This window comes from Leptodactylus fuscus, chromosome 6 (genome assembly GCF_031893055.1).
Source record: "Leptodactylus fuscus isolate aLepFus1 chromosome 6, aLepFus1.hap2, whole genome shotgun sequence".
In the NCBI taxonomy this organism is placed as follows: Eukaryota; Metazoa; Chordata; class Amphibia; order Anura; family Leptodactylidae; genus Leptodactylus; species Leptodactylus fuscus.
In genome coordinates, this window is record NC_134270.1 from 89,807,634 (window position 1) to 89,826,453 (window position 18,820).

The 18,820-nt window shown below is 43.5% G+C and overlaps 1 protein-coding gene across 1 annotated transcript in view; it reads right to left on the bottom strand.

Moving 5' to 3' along the window:
* Positions 1-18,200, bottom strand: part of PREX1 (phosphatidylinositol-3,4,5-trisphosphate dependent Rac exchange factor 1) — a 314,753-nt gene extending 296,553 nt beyond the window's left edge. Inside the window, exon 1 of the mRNA XM_075276753.1 lies at positions 17,799-18,200. Within this exon, the coding sequence (XP_075132854.1) occupies positions 17,799-17,918 (120 nt within the window). The 5' untranslated portion in view covers positions 17,919-18,200. The remainder of the gene's footprint in view (positions 1-17,798) is intronic.
* Between the last annotated feature and the right edge of the window lie 620 nt (positions 18,201-18,820).

The window sequence follows — 18,820 nt, forward strand, 5'->3', positions numbered from 1 at the left end:
TAATGCAGCAAGTCAATATTTGCAGTGTTGACCCTTCTTCTTCAGGACCTCTGCAATTCTCCCTGGCATGCTCTCAATCAACTTCTGGACCAAATCCTGACTGATAGCAGTCCATTCTTGCACAATCAATGCTTGCATTTTGTCAGAATTTGTAGGTTTTTGTTTGTCCACATTTCTATTGTCTTCATTTCTATATAATGTACTTATTTACAGTCATCTCTCAGCATAAGATGAAAACATTGCAGGGAGTGATGAGACCTGTACAAAGAGCCATCTACACCCGGACGCAGCTGTTCATGGACGTTTCCCTTGAACACCAGACAGCAGTTTTTGCATCCATGACCTTGTGAGTGTGTTGAAAAATTATGGTCTCCTGTGTTGCAATAGACAGCAGCCCCACACAGCAGTTAAGAAATGGTTTGCCATTACTAAGGTTAATAGGGAAATTCTACTTCCTGCTTAGTAGAATTCTCAAGTATTTACAGTGGCTTGGAAAAGTATTCATACCCTTTGAACTTTTTCACATCTTGTCACCTTACAACCAGCAGCTTAAAAGTATTTATTATAAGTGAAACACCAACACAAAGTAGTACATGAATGAGAAGTGGATCGAAAATGATATACGGTTTACATAATGATACATGGTTTGCAAAACTATTCAATCCCCTGTACTCTGATACCACTAATTAAAATCCAGTGTAATCAATTGCCTTCAGAAGTCACTTAAAGAGATCCCATCATTGGATACCCTTTTTTTTTCTGACCAACACATAGGAATAGCCTTAAGAAAGGCTATTCTTCATCTACCTATAGATGTCTTCTCCGCGCCACCGTTCCGTAGATATCCCGGTTTTCATCGGTATGCAAGTGAGTTCTCTCATAGCACTGTGGGCAGTCCCCCACGCTCAAACAGCACTGGGGGCGACCCCAGTGCTGCGAATAAACTCTCCAGCGAGGGCCTCTTATTCCTTTGGAACGCCCTCTCCGCGACGTGTTCTTTGGATGGCTTCTTCTGGCTTTAAATGGGACGCAGGCGCAGTCGGCACGTGCTTGCGGACATTTTCTTGTGGCTGCTTACACGAGCCTACTGTAATGGCCACAGGCATGATAGAGCCAACTGCGCATTCCCCAAGTGCTGCATACCGATGAAAACCGGGATATCTACGGAACGGTGGCACGGAGAAGACATCTAAAGGTAGGAGAAGAATAGCCTTTCTTAAGGTTATTCCTACGTGTTAGTGAGAAAAAGAATGCAGTTTTAATGATTAAATCCCTTTAATGAGTTAATAGAGTCCAGCTGTGTGTAATTTAGTCTTAGTATAAATACACCTGTTCTGTGAAGGCCTCAGTTGTTTGTTAGAGAACATTAGTGACTAAACAGCATCATGAAGACCAAGGAACTCACCAGACAAGTCAAAGAAAGTTGTGGAGAAATTTAAAACAGGGTTAGGTTATAAAACATATTCCAAGCTTTGAGCATCCCAAGGAGCACTGTTGAATCTGTCATTCAAAAATGGGGAAAAAAAGTGTTCTACAACTGCAAACCTACCAAGAAGTGGCCATCCACCTAAACTGGCAGATCAAGAAATGAGAGCATTGGTCATAGAAGCAGCCAAGTGGCCACAGCTCAGGTGAGATAAGCTGTAGGTGCACCAAGTCTGCTCTTGTAAGTAAGTCTTCCCTTTAAAAAAAAAAAGTGTTTTTTGGTTCAGTCTGTAGGGAAACAGACTTTTATATGGAGTGCACCGGCTCTAGAGATCAATACTGTTCGTACTCTACCCAAAGACTGGATCTGTCTGCTGCCATCTGCTGCGTCTGCCTACTGACACCTATTGTGTCTACTTGACTACCTGCACTCATCTCATTGTTGTCTACTTGGGCACCCATCTGTGGCATCTGCCTTACTCAGCTACTGGCCTTCTAGGAGTGGCTACCTGCCTTGAGTACCTGCTATCTCTGCTCCTGTAGAAGCATCATGAGCAGAAGCATCTTGCAGGTGCAGATTAAAGACCCTCCACAAGGAGATGGTTTGGCGAGTACGGATCCGGAATAAAAGTGAAAGTATCTTCCTCACTTCTGTTAAGCATCCTCTCTCTCTTAGCTAGGAGGATTCTTTAGAGGATATCCGTAGCTACATGGCTCAGCTCACAAAAAAAAAAAAAAAAAAAAGTGTATAGGTAGACGCTCACTTTCCTTACCCTCCATGGAAAGACTTCATGTAGAGGACTCCATGGTTCCAAGCGACGAGGAGTCTATTGTTTCCAGCAGACCTATTTTCCACTGGGAAAGTTCATCAAAGCTGCTGACGTCCATCTGGTCAACAGGGGACATGGATGGTGATGGGGAGCACTCCGCGCCCACCTCTGGGGGCAAAGGGCCTTCCAAGCGGACGCTGCTCTGACTACGGTCATGGAGCATGAGTGGAAATAGCCCAAAAGGGCCCAATTAGCCACTAGAGTTTCCAATTGTACCATACTAACTGAACCGGTGGATCTTGCAGTGAAGAAATTGTCATGCAAATCTGTATGGTGCATTGGAGCCTGTTTCCTTCACAGAACAAGGTCAAGGCGTGTAATCTCCGGTATTCCTGGTACCAAAGTCATCAGGAGGATGGCGCATAATTATCGATCTCCGGTATCTGAATCTATTTATTCGCAGGGTATGGTTCCGTATGGAAACCATCAGATCAGTGCTTCCCATCCTGCAACCCGGAGATTATTTTGTCACCCTAGACCTAAGGGACGCGTATCTCCACGTACCCATCTACCTTCCTCACAGGAAGTTTCTAAGAATTGCTGTTTACCTAAACGGAAGATTACTTCATTTCCAGTTTACGGCTCTCCCATTCAGCATATCCTCGGTCCTCCACACCTTTACAAAGGTAGTGGCGCCGGTCGTAGCCGCCCTGCGCCTCCAAGGGATGTTTATTGTCCCATACCTAGATGACTGGCTCCTAAAAGCCTAGTTAAAGGAGGTTCTTGCCATGCAGTTGAGTCCACAGTAGCTTTTCTAAGCGAGCTGGGCTGTCTAGTAAACTGGCAAAAGTCAGTAGTGGTTCCATCTACCCAGATTCAATTTCTGGGGCTCATCTTGGATTCTCTCAGCATGACCCTCTCCCTGCCCTCAGCTGGAAGGAGAAGATTGGTCGAGCGGCTCATCGCCTGTTCATAACCCGGAAGGTTACTATCAGGACCGCCATGAAGATCCTAGGTCATGTCCGCAGCCGTCGAGGCAGTTACTTGGGGCCTGTGGGATATGCGCCCTTTACAATGCGAGATCCTGAGAGTCTGGAACCACAGCCCTTCGGGGGCTACAGAAGCCTATCCAGTTATCCATCAGAACCCATCGATCAATTGCTTGGTGGTCCCAGCTCAGAAACGGGAGGTCCACGGTCCAGACATCCTGGACCCTGTAGACCATGGATGCCTCCCTCTCAGGATGGGGAGCACATCCAGGGGAGACCCCGGTACGTGGGACCTGGAACCAGCTGGAGAGGTAACATTCATCCAACTGGTGCAGACTCACTGCGGTGCACTCCGGGCACTTCTGATGTTTGCACCCACCTGCAGGGAAAAGCTGTGAGAGTGAGGACAACTTAACAGCAAACCATTAGCTCAACAAACAGGGAGTAACCAGATCCCCCTCACTTCTGCAGGTGGCGAACCTAATTTTCTCCTGGGGCTGTAATGATTAAAGATGGCCCACACGGTGGCTCGTTGGTTGGCACTGCAGCCTTGCAGTGCTGGAGTCCTGGTGTTCAAATACTGCCAAGGGCGGAGAAGAATCTGTCGCAGCTATCAGCAGTTCATATTTGGGGTCGGCTGAACATCCTTGCGAATCAGCTAAGCAGAGGCCTGGTCACGTCCGGCGAATGGTCCCTGAATCCGGACGTCTTTCATCATCCCACCGAGATGTGGGGTCTCTCCGAGGTGAATCTGATGGCCACCCAGTACTATGCCAAAGTGAAGAAGTTTTGCTTCCTCTACCGGGAAGACAATACTTTGGCAGTAGATGCCCTGTCGATACCTTGGAGGGTCAAACTGGCATGCGTTTTTCCTCCGATTCCCATGATCCTGAAGGTATTGTCGAAACCCAGGTAAGACCAGACTTCAGCAATAGTGATCATGCCGTTCTGGCCAAAAAGGGCATGGTTTACCCACCTCATTTTTATGAATCGAGGGACCTACTGGAGGCTTCCACAAGTCCAAAACCTGGTAACTCTAAACAGACAGCAATGCCAGGACCTGGACAGTTCAACATCACTGCCTGCAGGTTGACCGCGCCATATGTGGAGATAGAGGATTGTCCCAGGCTGTCCTAGGGACATTGGCCCACTCAAGAGCGGATTCCGCTAACTGGAGTTACCAGAGGATCTCTCGAATATTCCAGGATTGGGTCGCTGGTAGGCAGATTAACAACTCTGCTATCGAAACGGTCCTGGAGTTTCTGATATTGGCTACCCTAAAGGTTCATGTTTCAGCACTTTCTGCTCTTCTGGGGACCTGGTTATCTCAAAATCCTCTGATTTCCATAGAGAGACCTCTAGGCTCCGCCTCCTGTCCCGCAATGGGACTTGGCCTGGGTCCTACAGGGGCTATATTCTCCTCCCTTTGAACCCTTAACGGATGTGGATTGGAGATATCTTTCCTACAAGATGATCTTCTTGCAGGCTATTACCTCTGCCAAGAGGATTGGAGAATTACAAGCTTTGGCTGCCTCTGAGCCATACATTACCTTTTTCCCTGACAGAGTTCAGCTCAGGCTTGTCCAGTGGTTTTTACCTACGGTCCTTACCTTTGGTAATATAAATCAAGTTATATCTTTGCCAACCTTTTTTCTCTCTCCCACTTCTTAGATGGAGGAGAGATTGCACAAGTTAGACTTAGTGAAGAACACTGCGTATATACTTGAACCATACATCCTCATTTCGAAGATCAGAAAATATACTTATCAACACTTACGGTAACAACAAAGTTATCAGGTCCTCTAAATCCACATTGTCAAGATGGATCAGGGAGGCCATCACAGGTTCATTCCGCTCTCAAGACCTGCCTGTCCCTGAATTCTTGCGTGCCCACTCAACTAGGGCAGTGTCAACTTCCTGGGCAGAGAGACGATCGCTCTCCTTGGATCAGATCTGTTCTGCCACGTCTTGGAGTTCTCATCTAACTTTTGCAAGACACTATAGATTGTACTGGCGTCGTTCTGAGGCTATAGCCTCTGGTCATTTAGTCTTGGCATCAGCTGGCCAAGATCTCCCTCCCTAAGGGGATTATACTTGCTAGTTCCCCATCTTGTCCTGCTGTTGGACGTAGGGGGAATGGAAGATTATATAGATAATCTGTTTTCCCTTAGCCCAAACAGCAGCACAAGGCTCCCTCCCATTACTATATTATTTGTTGTAATGTTTTTTGTGTAATATTTGTATTGCCTTTTTCATACTTTATGACTAACACGGGGGAAGGAGGTCTCTGCTCTCACATAGAGAATAGAAACGGTGCACACAGACACTTCCAGTGCTCACTGGAGGCTAATTAGCATATGAATAAAAAATGGGCTCATCCAAAAATTACTGAGGCGATTTACGTACAAAAGATATGTGTGGAATAGCCTTTAGAAAGTATGTATTTAGTCAAAAATGACTTTTCCCAATGATAGAGCCCCTTTAAAGATGATCTTTCATGTCCTCACGCATAAGTGGTTTTATATAATGCTAGAAAGCAGACAGTGCACTGAATTCTGCACACTGTCAGTTTTTCTGTTATGTGCCCTAGGCTGGAGATATCGATGCCATTAATTTCAGCAACGACATCTCCTCTCTGTCAGAAGGGCGTTCCTGAGAGTCTAGTGTCATCGCTGGGCTGTTAGGAACACTGCCACTCGACGGTACTGTGGCCGGCCATGCTTCTCCTGGATTGGGTGAGATCTGCCTTTGCTCTCTTCTCTATTTATATGCGGGTGTTCCTTCTCTTACTTCCCTATGGCTAAGTGTGTCACGCTGAATGTCAAGGGTCTGGGCTCCAATGCCAAGAGATGTTTGGTACTCCATGAGCTACGGTCCATCCAGGCGGATGTGGTCTTCCTACAAGAGACTCACTTTGATCACACTGGTAATTTGAACTTTGCCCGTCACTTGAGGCAGGGTTACCATCCAAGAACAGTTGAAAACCAAATCCCCTGGGCCACCAGAATACCAAGATCAGATTTATTAAAATACAATACCAAACAGGAAAATAATCGGGTGCCCCTGTTCATCAAATATAACCCACACCTGGAGACGCAGAGAAGAATCACACGCAAATTACATTCACTACTGCAAAAAGACAACCGTCTAAAATCCATATTTCCACACCCCTCTCCTGTGCTATAGACAGCCACCAAACCTCAGGAATATGGTTGTTAGCAGCTCACTGTCACCTCCAACTAACACAGAAACATTCCCATGCGGACAGAAAAGGTGCAAAACCTGCCCTCACATACTGACCACCGACAAAATAGAGATACCAAACTCTAACAGCGAATATAAAATCCCAGGTACGTTCACCTGTAAGACACCTAATGTAGTGTATTTAATAATGTGCACCAAATGTTCCACCGAAAATCTGTATGTTGGAGAGACCAGTCAGAAGCTCAGAATGAGAATTAATTCAAAACAATTCTGGAATGAAGATCATAATATCACCAGTGACATGAAAATTTTGGTTTTAAGAGGGAATTTTAAGAGCGATGGATTTATGGGTACAAGAGCATGACCCTATTTAACACTCTGGAGAATGAAATGAATGTCTCACATGGGTTCATGTCATTCTATAGAAATCACTGAACTAAGACAGTGAATTGTTTAGATGTATATACTAATAAGCCTCTTCCCCCCTCAATCCTGAAATCCTATCCCTATGTGTCCTGTTGTACATAAATATGCAGCCTTCAGAAATTGTTCTTAGTTATAACAAACATTTTCTTCTTTATATTAAGTACAGTCATACATTTTATTACGTCGACCAAAGTGCATTACCTTACATTTGTCAACATTAAACCTCATTTGCCATGCTTCCAGTTTCCTTAGATCCCCTTGTAATATTCTACTATCCTCCTCATTATTGATTACCCTACAAAGTTTAGTATCATCTGCAAATATGGATGCCCTGCTTTGTAAACCCTCTACCAGGTCATTACTAAAGATATTAAACAAGAGAGGACCCAATACAGACCCCTGTGGTCTGAATATTTACCATTAACAAGTACCCTCTGTTTCCTATCAGTGAGCCAGTTGCTAACCCAAATGCATATGTTTTCCCCCAGTCACAACATTCTCATTTTGCATACCAACCGTTTATGTGGAACAGTATCAAAAGCCTTTGAAAAGTCCAGGTACACCACGTCTACTGCATTACCCATGTCCAGTCTTGAACTCACCTCCTCATAGAAGCTGATCAGATTAGTCTGACAAGATCGATTCCTCATAAACCCATGCTGATTTGGTGTTATAAGATTATTTACATTGAGATACTCCAGGATAGCATCTCTTAGAAAGCCCTCAAATATCTTTCCCACCACAGAATTTAAACTTACTGACTATAGTTTCCAGGTTCACTTTTACGCCCCTTTTTGAAAATTGGCAACACATTTGCTATACGCCAATCCTGTGGCACAGACCCAGTCATTACTGAATCCTTAAATATTAGATACAAGGCTCTATCTATGACCATGCTTAATTCCCTCAGAACTCGGGGATGTATTCCATCTGGACCGGGCAATTTCTCTATTTTAGTGTTTTGCAGGCGGCGCCATACATGCAGGCGTGTCATAAATTTACACTCATAAATCCGTCATAATATCATCAATCACATGAAAATTTTGGTTTTAAAAGGGAATTTCAAATTCAAAGAAAGAACGATGTATTTATGAGTGTAAATTTATGACCCTGCTTCAAACACTGGAGAAGGGGCTAAATCTGTAACATGGTTTTATGTCTTTTTACAGAAATCACTGAACTGAAACCCTGAGAACTGATAAGAACCTAGAATGTTTACATTGTTTCTACCAATTACTAACAACCCTCTACCCCCCTATGTGCCCTTCTGTATATAAATATGCATCCTTCAGAAATGGTTTTAAATTTACTTGAGAAAGGAGCCTAGACGTTCCGAAACATTGTAATCTGTCATCATTATTAGTTAGCCACTAAAAAGGTATCAACTACTGAAGACTATCAAGTTTTTTGTTTTTTTATATTTCCTACCCACTGGCTAACACTGTACAAGAACAAACATTTTCCTTATACTAGTTGCGATAGGTAATTGTTTTTTTTATTACTGACAAGAACCTGTTCCCTTTGTTGGATCAACAGGTTTCTGCCTCCCAATTGATATCAGGGTAGTTGAAATCCCCCATAATAATGACTTTATTATGCTTTGTGGCCTCATCTATTTGTTTTATTAGTATATTTTCAGCTTCTTCCGTTATATTTGGAGATTTATAACAAACCCCTATCAGTATTTTATTGTTTTCTGTTCCTCCCATAATTTCCACCCATAAGGACGCCACATATTCATTTTCCTCCCAGATGTCCTCACGCAGGATTGGCTTAAGGCCGGATTTTACGTATAAGCAAACCCCTCCCCCTTTCATACTGTACCCTTGTATAGTTACAGCCCAGTCATAGCTAGAGTCCAACCACTTACCCCCACCATGTCATAATTTTTTTCCCAACATCATCACTTCTAGTTCCTCCATCTTGTTAGTAAGACTTCGAGCATTCATATACATACATTTCATAGCTTTATCTTCCCTACTCTTCCACTGCCTACTGACTGCTCTAACCCCCCCCCCTCCACCCCCAGTTACAGTATCTAGCCCTCTTTCCATTTGTACACTATCTTGCCCTCTACATCTGTTACCCTCCCCCAGTACCTAGTGTAAAAACACTCCTCCAACCGTCTAGCCATCTTCTCCCCCAGCACAGCTGCACCTTCCCCACTGAGATGCAGCTCATCCCCAGCATAGAACCTGTAGCCCACAGCAAAGTAGGCCCAGTTCTCCAGGAACCCAAACCCCTCCTTCCTACACCAACTCTTGAGCCACTTGTTTATCTCCCTAATTTCCTGCTGCCTTTCCTGTGTGGCTCATGGAACAGGCAGTATTTCTGAGAATACTACCCTGGAGGTCCTTGCCCTCAACTTGCTCCCTAAATCCCTGAAATCATTTTTAAGGACCTTCCACCTACCGCTAACTTTGTCATTTGTGCCAACGTGCACCATGACCGCTGGATCCACACCTGCCCCACCCAGTAATCTGTCAACCCGATCCGCGATGTGTCGAACTCGAGCGCCAGGAAGGCAACACACCGTACGACGATCCCGGTCTTTGTGACAGATTTCCCTATCTGTTCCCCTAATAATTGAATCTCCCACTACCAGCACCTGTCTAGTCTTCTCTGCGCTCCTATCACCCTTCTTACTGGAGCAGACATTCCCCTGGCTTTCAGAGGAAGTGTCATGCTGCAGCAGTGTTACCCCTGTACTAACATCCCCCTCATCTGCCAATTTAGCAAACTTGTTGGGGTGTGCCAGTTCAGGACTAAACTGCCTGGCACTCTTCCCTCTACCCCACTGCTTTCTAACTTTCACCCAGCTAGCTGCCTCAATGGGGAGGCAACTAGCCTCACCAGAACAGGAAGAACAAATAATTTACATCCTATAAAATGTAGGTACACACCAAGAAAAGTAAGTGTACCCCTAAACCTTACTTATTTCTTGACAGTAGACAACCTAAAGATTACATGTCTCGATGAGTTATCAATAATGTCCACCTTCATGTAACGTACTTAAAAAAAAAAAAAAAAAAAAAAAAAAAAAACACGCCACACGTTTGTCAAAACATATTTGCACCTAAAACTCATATTCAATCATACATTCACACAGAAAACACATAAAATAGATCAAGTTGTGCACAATTTATATACACGCTGCAAACAACTACAAGAGCTCACACTCTCAAAAACACTGATTCAGAAGACAAGCAATATTTTGCTGTTATTCAGAAATATGTTAAGAACCTATACTGTGCATAGCAAACTGACAAAGATACCAAAATTTAACTTTTTTGAACTTGCAGAGCATATCATATATAAAAACACAACTTAAAGGGATTCTACCATTAAAATTGAATCTATTCTTCTCCTAACTTTAGATGTCCTCTCTGCGCCGCCGTTCGGTATAAATCCCGGTTTTTGTCGGTATGCAAATGAGTTCTCTCGCAGCATTGGGGGGCGGGCCCCAGTGCTCAAACAGCACTGGAGGCGTCCCCAATGCTGCCAGAGAACTCTCCAGCGCCGCCTCCGTCTTCTTCAGGAACGGCCTCTTCACGTGTCTCCTTCCGGCGCAGTTGGTCAAACTTCTAGGCCTCAGGCACAGCCAGTTGCCCGCGGCGTTTTACAGTACTTGCAAAGTGGATGGGATTCATGTGAATGGGGGGGGGGGGGGGGAAATCGCAGCGCGGACACGCTGCGATTTCCAAAACTGTTGTGGTTTTGAAAATCGCAGCATGTCAATTATATCTACGGAAACACCGGTGGCTTTCCCATAGATATAATTTTAACAAAGTCCATGGAGGAAAACTCTGTGAACTTTCTGTTCAAAGTGTTGCAGGAAGAGCCGCAATGCGTTCACACCGCGGTTGTTTCCACAGCACTTCAGCGCAGCGGTTCCAGCCCGTGGGGCCTTAGCCTTAAGCAGGGTTAGGTTATAAAAACATATCCCAAGCTTTGAACATCTCAAGGAGCACTATTCAATCCATCATCCAAAAAAGGAAAAAGTATTCTACAACTGCAAACCTACAAGACATGGCCATTTACTTAAACTAACAGATCGAGCAAGGAGAGCACTGCTCAGAGAAGCAGCCAAGAGGGCCATGGTCACTCTGGAGGAGCTTCAGAAATCCACAGCTCAGGTGGGAGAATCTTTCCATAGGACAACTATAAATCGTGCACTCCACAAATCTGATCTTTATGGAAGAGTGGCAAATAGAAAACCATTATTTAAAGAAGGTTATAAGAAGTGCCGTTTGCAGTAAGTCATGAAAGGGACACAGCAAACATGTGGAAGAAGGTGCTCTGGTCAGATGAGACCAAAATTGAATGTTTTGGCCAAAATGCAAAGCGATATGTGTGGTGGAAAAAGTAACACTTCTCATCCCCCTGAACATACCATCCCACTGTAAAACATGGTGGTGGCAGCATCATGATGTGGGGAGGCTTTCCTCCATCAGGGAAAGGGAAGCTGATCACAGTTGATGGAAAGATGGATGGAACTAAATACAGGGCAATCCTGTAAGAAAACCTGTTGGAGGTGGAAAAAGACTTGAGACTAGGAAGGAGATTCACCTTCCAGCGGGAGAATGACATTAAACATACAGCCAGAGCTACAGTGGAACGATTTAGATCAAGAATATTCATGTGTAGAACGGCCCAGTCAAAGTCTAGACCTAAATTCCATTGACTATCTGTGGCAAGACATGAAAATTGCTGTTCACAGACGCTCTCCATCCCATACGACTGAGCTTGAGCTATTTTGCAAAAAAGAATAAGCAAAAACCTCAGTCTCTAGATGTGCAAAGCTGGTACAGACATACCCAAAAAAATTTGTAGCTGTAATTGCAGCAAAAAGTGGCTCTAAAAGCATTGATATAGGGGGCTAAATACTTTTGCACGTTACACTTTTCAGAATTTTATTTGCTTACTTTAAAATTTTGAAAACCATATATTATTTTTGATCCACTTCACAATTATCTGCTACTTTGTTTCGATCTAAAATCTCAAGGTATATTTATGTTTGTGGTTGTAAGATGGCAAAATGTGAAAAAGTTCATGAGGCATGAATACTTTTGCAAGGCACTGTAGTGACCTCTCACAGCTCTGGACAAACCCTGCAAACAGCATTACAGTCAACCCTAACCAGGATATGTCCGGAAAGAGTTGCAGAGATGGCAGTTACTTTAAACAGCTCTAATTCTGGAGCTGTTGGTGCTAGATTTTAGCCATCACTGGTTAAAGCATCATATACTCGCAGATAAACTTTAATCCTTTCACGCATAATCACATTAATTTATGTCATTATGCACAAAGGTGTGTATAGAGAGAGCTGTATAATACAGCCAGGACCCGCAGATAACAGAAGCGAACACTGCCAACACCGATCGCAGCCGTTAACACTTCAGATAACAGGGTCAAACTCGACACTGCATTTAAAGTGCGTGACCGCCATTGGTGCCACCATTTTAGAACAATCACTGCCCTCCAAATTATCATCGGAGGGCAGTGATCAGTTGTCATGACAACTGGGAGTCTTGAAGGCTCCCAGCCTTGTCATTATATCCTTACCTGAGGCGGCGCTTAATAGAAGGCAAATGTATTTTACTTTTCTCTGCAATATATTAGTATTGTAGTGAACAGTATTAGCGTTCAGACCCCCTAGGGTTCAAGGTCTCTAGTGGGTCTGATAATACACATTTTTAAAAGCATAAAAAAGATATCCTCCCCTTTCCCTAGATCACATATAAAAATAAACAAACACTAAGTTTCTCCATGCTCCAAAATGTCTGAAAGTGTCAAAACGGTGAACAGCGTAGCGGTAAAAAAAAAAAAAATGGCTGAATAGCGATTTTTTTTTTTTTGTTAATGCAGATTTTGAGCCCATATAGAAATCACAATGCACACTTTTTCACTATCAGTATATCTTTGTAGAATGGAAGAAAATCCACACAAACATGGGGAGAACATACAAACTCCTTGCAGATGTTGTTCCTGGTGGGATTCAAACCCAGGACTCAAGTGCTGCAAGGCAGCAGTGCTAAACACAGAGCCATCGTGTTGCCCCTCAGCAATTTTTTTTTAACACTTTGCCTACTCTAAAAATGGAATAAGGAGAGCAAACAATCAGAACTTCCCCAAAATGGTATCAATAAAAGCACCATCTTCTCCTGCATAAAAAAACGCCTTGCCCAGCTCCATGCACATATATATATATATATATATATATATATATATATATATATAGTTACAGGTGTTAGAACATAAATTTGTATTTTGCAAAGTTTTAAATTTTTTACAAAGGTATCAAAACACTACAAATACTATTTAAATTTGGTATTGCTGTATTCGTACTGGCACACAATACAGATAACATGCCATTTTTACTACAATCAACCCCCATTATCAATCAGAAAGCATACTTGCCACCCCTAATATGCTGCAGTCAATGTGAACCAAAGCAGTTGTTTCACAGAGAAGGGGAAAAAAAATAAGGAGGAAAAATAGACTTAATAAAAAATCTCACAAAATTGGTAACACCAAATCTGTAACAATCCATAAATATAAGGTCTGATAAAGGTACACTGAAATAATACGTAAAAAAGTTATGAAAGCGGGAATGCAAAGAGAGAAAATGTTACTGGTTTAAGGCTAAAATTCCTCTGTCCTTCATGCTGGGAGATGTAGGCTGCCTATATGAACAGGGCCATTCAGGCTTCTCACTGATGGAAACAGTGTTAAGATTCATATTATATTTAAAAAGGGGATTTTGTGGTTGTAATAATGTGAGTCTGTTTCTCTTCCTCTTATTTCATACGATGTATTGTAAATGAGAAGTCCATTCTCGGTGTCCTCGTGTTACATTCAGGAAGTAGTGAGAAGATCTGTCTTAGGCAAGAAACGGTGTTACACCACAGTGGAGGTTGTTTCACTTGTTCCTTTTTCATGCAAATCATCTTCACAACAATTGTCAAAAAATATGGCATCAAACTTGCACATACAACAGAATATTCCAGCTCAAAACAGCTGTATAACTCCAATTATTACTCTAGTTCAAAGTAACAAAGAGGAACTGGAGATTGACAGAGCACCACCAAGTGAATGCAAAGGTGAACCCTGGAGTAAATAAAGCAGCATGCTGACCAGGGCTGTGGAGTGAAAGTTGGGGCCAGTTTTGGTTGGTGTCGTAAAAAAAAAAAGCTATCGACTCCAGCTTCAGAAATCAAATATTCCAAAATAATGTATAATTAATTATATGCATAGCTTGCTGCATATTTACTTTCTTAGGAATTCAATCACTAGTTTTTTCCAGATTAAGGAGTAAATGTTTATATCTGACCACAGCTGAGCGGCCAAAGGAAGGGAACCTAGGCATCGCTCGCATATGTCACCTGTGACAACCCAATGATTCAAAGCACAGACAGGTTTGTGCAGATAAAGGCATAGTGAGGAAAGTTTCTGCCAGACAAATTCATTAGAAGCTTCTAAAATACCATTATAAGGGTGCATTCACACGGAGTATACGCTGACTGATTCTGAATGTTAAAACACGTTCAGAATCAGCGCGTACAAAGCAGATCCCATTCATTTCAATGGGATTCGGCATACGTGCGCTCCCCATAGAAATGAATGGGCTGCTTTTTTCCCTATTGGTTTCAATGTGACACAGCAAATAAAGTAGACAAAATTAACTTGATGACAAATCTGATACAAATAGTGTAGAGGACCCTGCTGCCACGGGCAGAAGAATAACAAGGGGAAAAGAGAGTTAAAGGGATTGTATGACAGTTTCTTCATGCCAAACCTGAGGCTCCCAAGTTTGGTCTGGACCGAGGTCATGTGATGGAATCATCCCCAGGATTGACCTCCCCATCCTCCTATCATGTTTTAACAGCAGCCACAGCACAGCTAATTACCTGTGCAAATGAGGGGGGAGGGGGGAAATCATGTGAACCAAAGTTGGAACCAGCACAAAGCAACCACTAGAGGAAGGATAGTAAAATTAACTTTCTAAACAATCCCTTTAAGCATGGATTGAAGAGTTAGTTGAAAAGCCAGAGAAGGATGTTACAGTAGTTCAAGGGGAGGTGATAAGGGCATAAACATGAATTTTTGTAGACTCCGCAATGAGAATATAGTTAGGGACCAGAAGGAAGGACCGCGCTTCACCAGATGTCAAAAGATAACCAGTTTATTAAAGTTCAACAGCAAACGCGTTTCGGGCATGCATCGCCCTTCTTCAAGTGCAAAGGAACAACACTGCCAAAAAACCACCCTATGCGCATTTCGCCCAACAAGGTGGGCTTCGTCAAGGGTGAAAGTAATTTAGTAGCCAAGTATATCTTCTTATCTGAACCTGATCAGGGAATTCTGAATAGACAAGTTGAGCATCTCTCTCAATTCAGCATCCAGGCTCTGAAAGATGTTGTCCATATTTTCTTTAAACAAATGTTAACATTTCACGACCACAGAAGTACAGAGTGTACCAGAGGAACATCAGAACCTGCCAAAACTGCTCACAACCACTCCCCATGCATGGATTGAAGAGTTAGTTGAAAAGCCAGAGAAGGATGTTACAGTAGTTCAAGGGGAGGTGATAAGGGCATAAACATGAATTTTTGTAGACTCCGCAATGAGAATGGAAGAGATACAACAGATGTTTTTGAGGTGTAGGCAGCAAGAAGTAGTAAGAATCTGGATATGTGGCTTGAAACATAGGGCAAAAATCAAAGGTAACCTCAAGGAATCAGACTTATGACATCAGTTAGTAAGTAGAGCCATTAACTGTGCTTGAGAAGTCAATTTGGGGCTGAGTGAGACAGGTAAAAGATTATGAACGCTGTTTTATCCAGGTTGAGTATTAGACAGCAGAAGCACAAGAAAGAGGCTACAGCTGATATATTTGACTGTCATCGGTATAATAATGGTGCAATGACTGTAGTATCCTGACCAAGTGACAAGATGACCATAACATACCCCGATGTAGTGACATACAATTTAAATATTCATATTCCAGTGCAACTGCTATTTATTTAGTTGTCTACAAGATACCACCAGAACCCCTGCAACATGGTGATTGTTAGATGACATATCTGATTACAATGAACAGATATTTACAACCTAGCTCTTATTCTATCTGACATGCTGTGGCTTGTCTTTTCCACTAGAGACCCTATTTCAGGACTAAGGGTCCATTCACACGGAGTAACGTGCCGCGTGACCTGGCACGTATACGGCGTGTGAGATTTTGAGCGCCGTAAAAGCTCCCATTGATTTCAATGGGAGCCTGGATAGTATACGCAAAATCACGGCCGCAAAATAACACGGCGTATACGATCCAGGCACGTTACTCCGTGTGAATGGACCCTAATGGGGTCTGTAAAACATAATCCCAGCTGTGACTGTGTAAATTGACAGATTACTCCGAATCCCTTGTGGCTTCATAAATAAAGAAACCAGTGCATAATCTTACAGACTTGTGCTGTTTCTTTAGTACAGTTAGGGACTCAGGAACAGGGCGTAACTTTGAGTGGGTGCAATCGCACCCAGGACCATTATGGGGCCTGAAAGTACTGGCATAAACTAAAGGGTTTGTAGTGGTCTCATCTGCCACTGGGTCTATAAGCCAGGAAATCCACAGATCACCCTCACCACAGTGGCTTTCGAAATTACTTTGATGACTGGCAGTTTGTGTATTGAGGTGAGCTGGATTGAGAAGATTTATGATTAGCAATTATGCTAGGTTCACACTTGTGTTCAGGTTTACGTTCTTTGGGTCCACTTGGGACCTGCAAAATGGAAACTCAATCCTCTATATAAAAAAAAAAAAAACAAAAAAAAAAAAACAGTTACTCACAGAAACTCGCAAACCCCATAGACCAAAACGGGGTCTGCCGGGTTTCCTCCTGAAAAATGTGGAGAGAAATGTCCTGCTTGAAAGACTTTTCTCTCCACATTTCTCAAGCTGATTCAAGGATAGAATCCCCAAGCCAAGGCTTAGCCTTCTACTGTCAAATAGGAGAAAATTAACCTTTTCATGTGGGGAAGGTTGCAGCACAAGTGGGGAGCAAATCTCTACAGGGTCAGGGGCGGGGGGGCCAAAGCTGGGCATTTGCACCAGGGCCTTTCAGCCTTTAGTTACGGCACTGCTCAAGAATAAAACTTCGCAAACACCAAGACCGCCAATATTGCCAGGACTTGACAGTGTGCAGTGACTAGCAGGAGATGGACCACTGCCCCCACTGATAACTATAGTTCTACTATACTGGGAGATACACAAAGACACAGGCAATAACAGCATGGAACAAGCAATGTAACCATTACAGTATAATACCTCAATTCCCCCTCTTCTTTCACAGTTCAGACTAAAAGTCAATACATATAACCCAAAATAAAAGAACAGCAGACCTACAACAGCCAAGACCTTACAGTATTTTTACATGGAAATGATAAACTAAATTAAAAAAATTCATAAAATAATGTGGGATTACCACAGATTCCCCCCTATGCATTATAAACCCACAGTGCCACAAATACACTTGTCATGGATTCATAATCTGCACAATAAAGCAATCAACGCTACTGGATTTATCTGCAGCAATTACATCTGATATTTTATCATGTTTTAGGATGCACTTTGTCCTGCAAAGATTCAGCTTGAGATTGTGGTGAAAAATCTGCACACATCTGTATGAACACACTCTTAAACACACAGCCTACAGTTTGCAGGAAGGACCACAGACACAAGGTCCAAGTTTCAGGGTGATATACACACAAGGATCAGCATGCCATGCAGATCTTACACACAGATTGTACGATTCAGGACACAATTAGGTTGTAGATTACACAGAACAGTCACACAATATTCATTACAATACAGACTCACGTGGTTCAATTTCCAGGGTGGAGTGTGCACACAAAAAGCTCAAGATCCAGGGCGAAACGCACATACACAACATGCAACACACAAAGGATATGTCCCACTACTCACCGACTGTAAGAAACACAGAGTCCCCACATAGTCCCGCTCCGTGCTCAGGATCTCATTGAGCACACACAGCCGGAGCCGGAGCTGCCGGTCCGCACTCGATGTCTGTCCTTCGGATTCCATGTCCGTTATTCAGCAGGGCTCAGGTTGTGGAGATGCGGCAATGCTTAATGCAGCCCCGGCACTGCTGCACGGAACAGGGCGCTCTCCTGGAGAAAAGGGACTAAAGAAACCATCGCCAACTGCTCAATACCAGCCCTGGGTGTCCACAGGCAAGCTCGCTGAAGAAACTTTTTGTATAGCGAAGTCCGTGTCTGGCGCTGCTAACTGAAAGCCGCCCGTAATGCCCCCGCTGCCACCAGCACTGCCTCCGCTGCCACCCTGATGCTGCTGCCAGGCTCTGGGGAGTCTCTTGTATGCTGCTGAGAGCGGTTTCTGTGTAAGATGCAGGATGGGGGTTGGGTGGAGGTGCGCTGCTAGTTTCTCAGCCTATTGTAGCTCTGCATTTCCTATCGTACTATGACGGGACGGGTTTCCCGTAATGGAGTCTATAGATCTATAACATTATAGAGCCGCACAGAAATCGGAAGAGACGGGCGTTGGACGGCGCTAATGCCGCTGCCTGACTCCCCAAGCAGAAAGTACACAGTAGCTGAGCTGCTGCGGTTATTGGTCGCACCGCACCACGCCCTGGAGATGTATAGCAGGCTCCCCAGTGTAACAGCGCCCCAGTTCCTCTTCACACCATTCTTTGTCACCGAGGCCCACACTTGATATTTGGGGTAAACGCCTGAGATCAAAAAACCGTTTCATTGTAGAATCAGTTTGAACAGTTGTTGAGTAGGAATTTCATTCATTCTGTTAAAATGGTATGCTTCACCTTCTTACCATTAGTCCCTTCTGCATGTTGTACTATGAATCTGAGAAAGTAGAGCAATATGATGTAGATTTATAGATTAAGGCTTAGTTCACACATGGGGCGGATTTTGGCACCGAGAGTGACGTGGGGAGCCGCGTCACTCTCA